General features: G+C 52.3%; 2 protein-coding genes across 2 annotated transcripts in view; both read right to left on the reverse strand.

Annotated features, from left to right (window-relative positions):
* Klk1 (kallikrein 1) overlaps window positions 1–3466 on the reverse strand; it is a 3890-nt gene extending 424 nt beyond the window's left edge. Inside the window, exons 1-4 of the mRNA XM_036199680.1 lie at window positions 3421–3466; window positions 1305–1464; window positions 288–574; window positions 43–179 (exon numbers count right to left, since the gene is read on the reverse strand). Coding sequence (XP_036055573.1) covers window positions 43–179; window positions 288–574; window positions 1305–1464; window positions 3421–3466 — 630 coding nt within the window. The remainder of the gene's footprint in view (window positions 1–42; window positions 180–287; window positions 575–1304; window positions 1465–3420) is intronic.
* A 2378-nt stretch (window positions 3467–5844) lies between these two features.
* Window positions 5845–7500, reverse strand: part of Klk15 (kallikrein related peptidase 15) — a 7144-nt gene continuing 5488 nt past the window's right edge. The window contains exons 4-5 of the mRNA XM_036169273.1: window positions 7400–7500; window positions 5845–5997 (exon numbers count right to left, since the gene is read on the reverse strand). The exon at window positions 7400–7500 is cut by the window's right edge and continues 36 nt beyond it. Coding sequence (XP_036025166.1) covers window positions 5845–5997; window positions 7400–7500 — 254 coding nt within the window. The remainder of the gene's footprint in view (window positions 5998–7399) is intronic.

Here is a 7500-nt window from a genome sequence, read left to right on the forward strand (position 1 = left end):
TCTTTCAGCCCTTCACCACACTGCAGGGAGGAGCCCACTCACCACACAAGTGTCTTTTCCTCCTTCCAAGTCTCCTGCACACAGCATGGAGTCTGTCACCAAATGGATGTGGGCCTTGGCACACTCCTCGTTAGGCAGGAGCTCAAGGTGCACACACTGGAGATCATCTGGGTATTGGACTGGGGGTCGGGGGCAAGAGGGTGGTGAGTAGAACCTAGCCCTGTTCTCTTCTCCTCCTTTGGACCCAGGTGCCCCTCTTCATGCTGTGCGGTTTGGCCCAGACTTACATTTGATGGGTTCAATGCTGCCCCAGCCTGAGGCGAGGCAGGTGCTCCCCAGCGTGGGTTCCTCGGTGGGCAGGCTGAGGGTCTTCACGGAATCGGTGATTTTAGCGGGCTGGGTGAGGTGTAGCAGCATCAGATCATTGCTGAAGTCCTCCTCCTGGTTTTGGGTGATGTTCTTCAGGAGGTCCAGGTTGAAGTCAGGGTGAGGGAAGCTTTCACTGACAAACCGGTGTTGAGCTGAGGCGTCATCCTCAAAGAGGTTGTTGCGGCCCAGCCAAACCTGGTAATTGCTGGGGGCAGGGAGAGAGATGGGGGAGTGAGAGGAGAGAGGCAGGGAGATGGGGCAGAGTGCAGGGGAGGGGGGGAAAGGAGGAAGGAAGGAGAGACAGACAGACAGACAGAAGGGAAGGGGGCGGGGAGAAGGGGAGGGTTTGAGAACGGCTCAGCTGCAGCCGCCTGGGCTGAGCTTCCCCAGCAGGTGAGGCTGGCCCACAGCCCAAGGCCTGAGTTCTCTCTCCACCCTGGCACCCTGCCCTCCCTCTGTACTCAGTTGCCCTTACCCAGCTCAGCCCAGCCCTTCTCTGTGTGTCCTCAGAGTGGACAGAAGGCCCTCAGGCCGAGCTGGTCTGTGGAGAGTGAGGATTCCTCTCACATCTGTATTCAGGGACATCCCTTCCTATCCTCAGGGAGCCCCTTAGGCCTGTTCTCCAGTATGGTCAGTAGTGATATAGAAGGACAAGTCAGACCCAGACCCAGAGAGGGCTAGGCAGAGCCCTGGAGGGGGAGACATATAGCAACAGATGGCCACAGAGACATTCAGCTGTGAATACGGACAAGAGACACATGGACAATAGACAGAAACGGGAATCAAACACAAGCCTGGAGGGAGCGCAGAGAGGAGGGGTCTACCTCTGCCCCGCTTCTGTCCTTTCAACATTCAGCCCAGCCCATCCTCCTGCCCTGCAGTACCCCAGCTTGGCCTGGCTGCCACCCTGCTTCCTTGTCCCCAGCCCTGCTCACTCATTGTAGCAGTGGGCAGCTGTGAGCACCCACTCAGGGGCCACCAGAATGCCCCCGCATTGGAAACTGGTGTAGTGGTACACAGCCACCTGCCAGGGCTGGGAATTCTTCTCACAGTTAAATCCTCCGATGATCCGAGATTGGATGGGAGGTGCGGCACCTGCAACACAACAGGGGGGTGGGGTGGCTCAGAGAGGGAGGGGTGCTGTTGGGGGGGCACATTGACGGGGGGCTGGGATCAAGGGACAGGGACAGGTGGCTGGCCCTGGATAGGGAGATTCCTGCTATGGGGATAGAAATAACCTAGCTCCTGGCATCTGGAGCAAGAATTAGGTATGGTGTCAGGGCACTTAGAACTTTGGGCTAAGGGCTGGCAGGGCAATGTTCAGAGAGAGAGAGAGAGAGAGAGAGAGAGAGAGAGAGAGAGAGAGAGATGGGATTCTAGAGTTCAGTGGTTCTTAGTCCAGTGAGAGCAGAATGAGAGGTTGAGAAGATTTGGCATTTAAAGTCTCCAAGGCTTGAGAAGTCAGGGCCTATGAGAGCGGCAGTTCCCAGGAAAGGGAGCCCAAGATGATTTGGGGGTTCCTGGACTGGACATGAAGTGGCCAGCTGGGCTGGGGGAGAATGAGGGGTTTCCAGGTCAAAGGGCAGGGCTAGGGTGGGCTCCTGTTGGGGTTGTGGTGGGGATGGTATCTGAGAGGGCGGAGCTCTCCAGAACAGTTTGAGACACGTCCAGTAGTGAGAGGAAGGAATGCTGGGCGAGCTGGGGAAGGGCTCGGCTTCTCACGGAGGTAGGGCTAATGGTCTGCGGGCACTGGAGAGGTTCAGAGGCAGCCTCGGGACAGGAGTGGGAAAGGAATTAAAACAGGTCAGACCAGGATGGAGGGGAGGACCCACTTGCTATGGGGCACTAGGTTCAGGTATTGGGGTCTTTGGGAAGTCCTGGGCAGAGTGGAAACTGGAGCTGTGCAGCGGGACTCAGTCAGGAGGAGACAGGAGCTGGTGAGGAGCAAGAAGTCAACCAGGAGCCTGTGGCTGAGGGTGGGAGGCATGCGTGGGAGGGAAGATCGGGCCAGAGCATGGTATTTAGGAACAGAGGAAAGGGAGCCCAGGCATGGTGGCTCTAATCTATAGTCTCAGCACTCAGAAGGCAGAGGCAGAGGATGGCCATAGGCTTGTGGCAAGCCTGGGCTACATAATGAGACCCTGTTTCACAACTTATTCCCAATAGTTGGGGGAATGGCTTGGTTGCTACAGTATTGGCTATGCAAGCATTAGGACCTGAGCTCATCCACCAAGAACCGAGGTAAAATGTCAGGTGTGGTGAAATGCGTCTGAAACCCCAGAGCTGGGGAGGTGGAAACAGCAGATTCCCCCCCACCCCCGCTTGCTGGTCAGCCAACCTAGCTAAGCGGGGGAGCACTCCATTCAGTTAGAGACCCTGCCTCAAAAACAAAGTGGTAAGATGGAGGAAGACACTCGATGTCCATTTCTGGCTTTCACCACTGACTCCTCCTCCCAAAACAGACCAAACAACCCACCCACCAACCAACCAAACAACCAACCAAACAAACAACCAACCCACCCACCAACCAACCAACCAACCAACCAACCCAGTGAGAAGGGACATGGGCAGATCCCCCACACCAAAAAGGGAGGACCCATCTGATGTCACAAGCTAAGACTGTTGGTAAAAACTGGGGGACTTGAGAGGATGGGAGGCCAGTTGTTGGAGGACACAGCTGGAGGCTGACAGCTGCTGGACAGCCGAAATTAGCCCCTAACTCAGAAGTTGGATTATTGGGCTCTAGAAATACCAGCAAACTGGAAGGGCCACCAAGATCCCAAGGTCTGCAGGGACTAAGTTCCTTGGAAAGACCCAGAGATGGTCAGGTGGCCAGGGAAGAGGAGAAAGTTCTGAAAAACGGGAAGGAACAGGGCCTGATATGGGAATGAGGTCTGTGAGGGTCATGGCAGTGTGCAGGAGTGGGGGGAGATGCAGGTGTGCTTCGGGATGCGGCTGGGGTGAGGGGAAAGGGGAAAGGGATTTCCAGGCTAAAGGCAGCATGAGACTCAGAGCTCTGGCCCCTCCCGCTTCCCCCCCACACTGTCTCACCAGTCCCTCCCAGGGACAGGGCAAGGAACAGGATCAGGAACCACATGGTAACAGCTGTCCAGGAGCAGCAGGTGGTGAGCTTGGAGCTGAGGAACCTCCTGAGGGAGCCTTTAAAAACACTTTTCCTCCCCCCCCAGCCCCGCCCCTGCCCTGTTGGCACCCAAATGCTGGCCAAGGCCCTGCCCTTGCTGACGGAGGTGGACTCCCCACTCTCACCCCCACAGCTGTGGGAGGGAGGGACCTGTTGCACCTGCTGTCCTGCAGGCTCTAGGTCACCCTGGACACCTTCCCAGGGCTGAGATTGGGTGGGACAGGGCCTGCTGCTCCTGGAGCTGGGCGTGATCTGGGGGCCATAGGCAGAATAGCAAGGTCTGGTGGTGGCGGTGAAGGGGTACAATAGGAGGGTGGAGGAGCAAGTGGCCCCCATCACACAGCTCTAAGGAAGGTCCTGTACCTCAAGACCCAGCATGCCCTCAGAAACCAGCAGTTAAAACAAATTCCTGGTACCAGTGGTAGCCAGAAGGACTACAAGCTCCTTGCAAACACATTGATTTGAGAATGTTAGGATTCTTATCTTCTTAGATTTGGAACCTAGATCACTGATTTTATTGTTCTTGTTAGAAGTTTGGGAGTAGGCATGGTGGTGTACACTTTTAATCCTAGTACTTGGGGGGCAGAGGCAGGTGGACCCCTGCGAATTAGAGGCTAGCTAGTCTCCATAGTGAGTTCCAGGACAGCCAGGGCTATAGAGAGAGCTGTTTCAAAAACAAATCAATAAAATAAAAATAATAGAAGTTAGACTGCACATTACTATAGCCTGATCACCCTTTGATCCAAGAATATGAGAATTCAGGTTATCCCAGGGGAGTGTCACCCACCCCAACTGTGTTGGGGTCTCAAGGACCTTTCTATTTCTTGGTTCCTAGATAAGGGTACTACTCAAAGTCATGTCCTCAAAGTCCTAAAGCTTTGAACTAACTACCTTCCCCAGTCAAGATTATCACCACAGAGTCTGGGAAGTGGAGGCAGGAGGAGGATCAGGGGTTTAAGGTCAGCTACATAGCTAGTTCTAGGTCAGTCTGAGCTATGTGAGACCCTGACTTCCAAAAGAAGTGTGTGTGGGAGCTCGTCAGAACTGGGAACAGAGGCCAGTTGGTGGGGTGATTGCCTCGCATGCATGAGGCCCTGGGTTCGAGCCACAGTGCTATGTAAAACCAGGTCTGGTGGTGCATGTCTGTAAAAACCAGCATGTGGGATATGGAGGCAGGAGTTCAAGGTCATCCTTGGCTAACACAATAAAGAAATAAATGAAAATATTCTGAGGCTGGTGTGATGGCTCAGTGGATAAGGTGTTTGCTACCAAGCCTGACAGCTTTTGAATTCAATCCCAATGGTAGGGGAAGAAAGCCAACTCTTAGAATATGTTCTCTAATCTCTGAACACCCATGAATAAATATGTGAAATAAAAATAATATTATCAGAAGTTGCAATGACAACCTCTCACTCAATCTAAGAATCTATCAGTTTCAATGACCAAGATCAAGGGCTTCACATTCAGTGACCCCAAGAATCACATTTTGGGGGGCTCTGAAAAGAATCAGAAACTGGACTCCTATAGCCTTGATGGTAAAGCCACAGTTTTCAAACTTGAGTCCTGGATACAATCAGCAAGGCATCTCACAGGCCTGTACTGTATGTCATCAATGTGGCCAAGGAAAAAAGAATGTTGACCTTGTCTTGGTCACCAGGAAGCCTAGAACTAATGGTGACTGTTGGAAATCTAGTGTGTATTGGGTTTTCTCCCTGGGATGTACAGTTCATGAGTGTGGACAAAGTGGCAGACACTGCTATGGTCCATTAAGATGAATGACTCATTTAATCTTTGCAGACACCTTAGGAGACAAGTGTTATGGTGACCCATTCCACAGATGGCAAAACCAAGAATGAGGGAGGTCAGGCCCCTGATCCAACATTCCATATCTGGTCCATATGAGCAAATTCATACCTGAAGCTATGTTCCCTAGCCCAGGGAAAGGGACCCTAGGTGACAGGGAATAGTAGATTTTGTATCCTAGTCTCTCACCCATTTCCCATCATACCCTAAAGGAAGAAAGTCACATCCCTACAGAGAAGGTTGGATCAACACCACCTGTGTAGCTCTGGCTATCCTGGTGGAACTCACTCTTTAGACCAGGCTGGCCTTAAGCTCAGCGATCTGCCTGCTTCTGCTGTTGGGAAAACACTGTTTTCTTGGTGTTAGGCAGGTGACCTCAGGAGGGGTGGGGCCCTGGTTAACAGTGTATGTCCATGTGCAGGAGGACTCAGCTTTGTCTCTGGTAGGAATGGGGATGCTGGCCAGCTACGGGGGATTCTCGGTCAGGGTCCCAGGTGGTTAGTGAGGGACCTAGGTGGTAGACCAATGAGTCAGTTTCTTTTCAGGTTTTCCCGGATCCACTCCACGTAGCTGCAGACTTTGGTGTAGACGCCAGGCTTGGTGGTAGTATCGCAGGGGACATCACCCCAGGATACGATGCCCTGCAGGGCACCACTACAGACCAAGGGTCCTCCAGAGTCACCCTGTGGGGAACAAGGAGGGTTTTCCTCAATATTTCATTCCATGTCGTGAGAGGATGAGCCCCTCACCTTCTTGCCTCAACCTCCCAAGTGCTGGGGTGACAGGTGTACACTACCATGCCTGGTATCCATGGTGCTGGAGGCGGAGTCCAGGCTTTGTGCATGCTATGACTTTACCAACTGAGTTACAACCCCAGCCTACTGTCAGACTTATTCTAACTACCCACTGTTCTTCATCTCAATGAAACCAGACCAACCTCACCCTGGGAAACGCCACTATTACCCCAAACCAATCTAAGCCTGCTCTGATTCAACACAACCCAAGAGAGCTCACCTCCCCCACCCCCACCGAGTTCAGCTCTTTCTCATACTACCCAGCCCTACAGCATTAAGTTCAAGTCAGATTCCATCCAATCCACACATCTTCCCTATTCAAAATCAAACTAAACCTGTGCTCACCAAACACAACCCAATACCAATCTTTACATCTTCTTCACCCCTCCCCCAAACCCATGCCATCCCACGCCAACCCCAACATGCTTCCTGTCCTGAGTCAAACCAAACTCATTCCCCTTCTTAGCTTCCCAGACCATATAATCCACCCCATTTCCAATCTCACTATGATTCTAACTGCTCCTGGAATTCTATTCCATTCCTGAACTTAACATTATCTCTGGCCCAAAGCAAAGAAAATTCAAATAATCCTACTTGTTCTATTCTGTCTTAATTAGCTTCCAACTTGACCCAGCTTAGCATCATCTGAGGAGTCTCAATTGAGAGGCTGCCCAGAGCACATCTGTGGGGGGAAGTTGTCTTCATTGTTGTTCAATGTGGGAGGATCCAGCTCACTGCGAGCGGCACCATCCCCTTAGACCAAGGGTCTTGGTTGTATAAGAAATAGAGCTGAGGATATGGAGAGATGGCTCAGCAGTTAAGATCACTGGCTGCTCTTGCATAGGACCCAGCTTTGATTCCCAGCACCCACAAGGCAGCTCACAATTGTCTGTAGTTTTAATACCCAGGCCCTCTTCTGGTCTCCATGTGTACCATACACATGTGGTGCACATGCAGGCAAACACTCATACACATAAAGAAAGGAAGGAAGGAAGGAAGGAAGAAAGAAAGGGAAAAGAGAAAGAATGGGAAAAGGAAGAAAGAGAAAGCCAGCTCAACAGGAGCTAGTGAGCAAGCCAGTAAGCAGCATTCTTCCGTGGTTTCTGCTTTAGGCTCACTCTTGAGTTCCCGCCCTGCCTTTCCTCAACGATGGCCTGTGAGCTTGAGAGCTGAATAAACCCTTTCCTCCCCAAGCTGCTTTTGGTCAGAGCATTTTATCACAGCAACAGAAAGGCAAGCTAGGATACATTTTATTCCCCACTTTTACCCAAAGTCCCCACTTGGCTCTGACCTCACAGGAGTCCGTGCCACCGCCCTCTACACCAGCACACACCATGGTGGGCAACACTCGACCTGGGTAGTCCTTGTTGCAAGACGCCTCGGAGATAATGC

This window comes from Onychomys torridus, chromosome 1 (genome assembly GCF_903995425.1).
Source record: "Onychomys torridus chromosome 1, mOncTor1.1, whole genome shotgun sequence".
In the NCBI taxonomy this organism is placed as follows: Eukaryota; Metazoa; Chordata; class Mammalia; order Rodentia; family Cricetidae; genus Onychomys; species Onychomys torridus.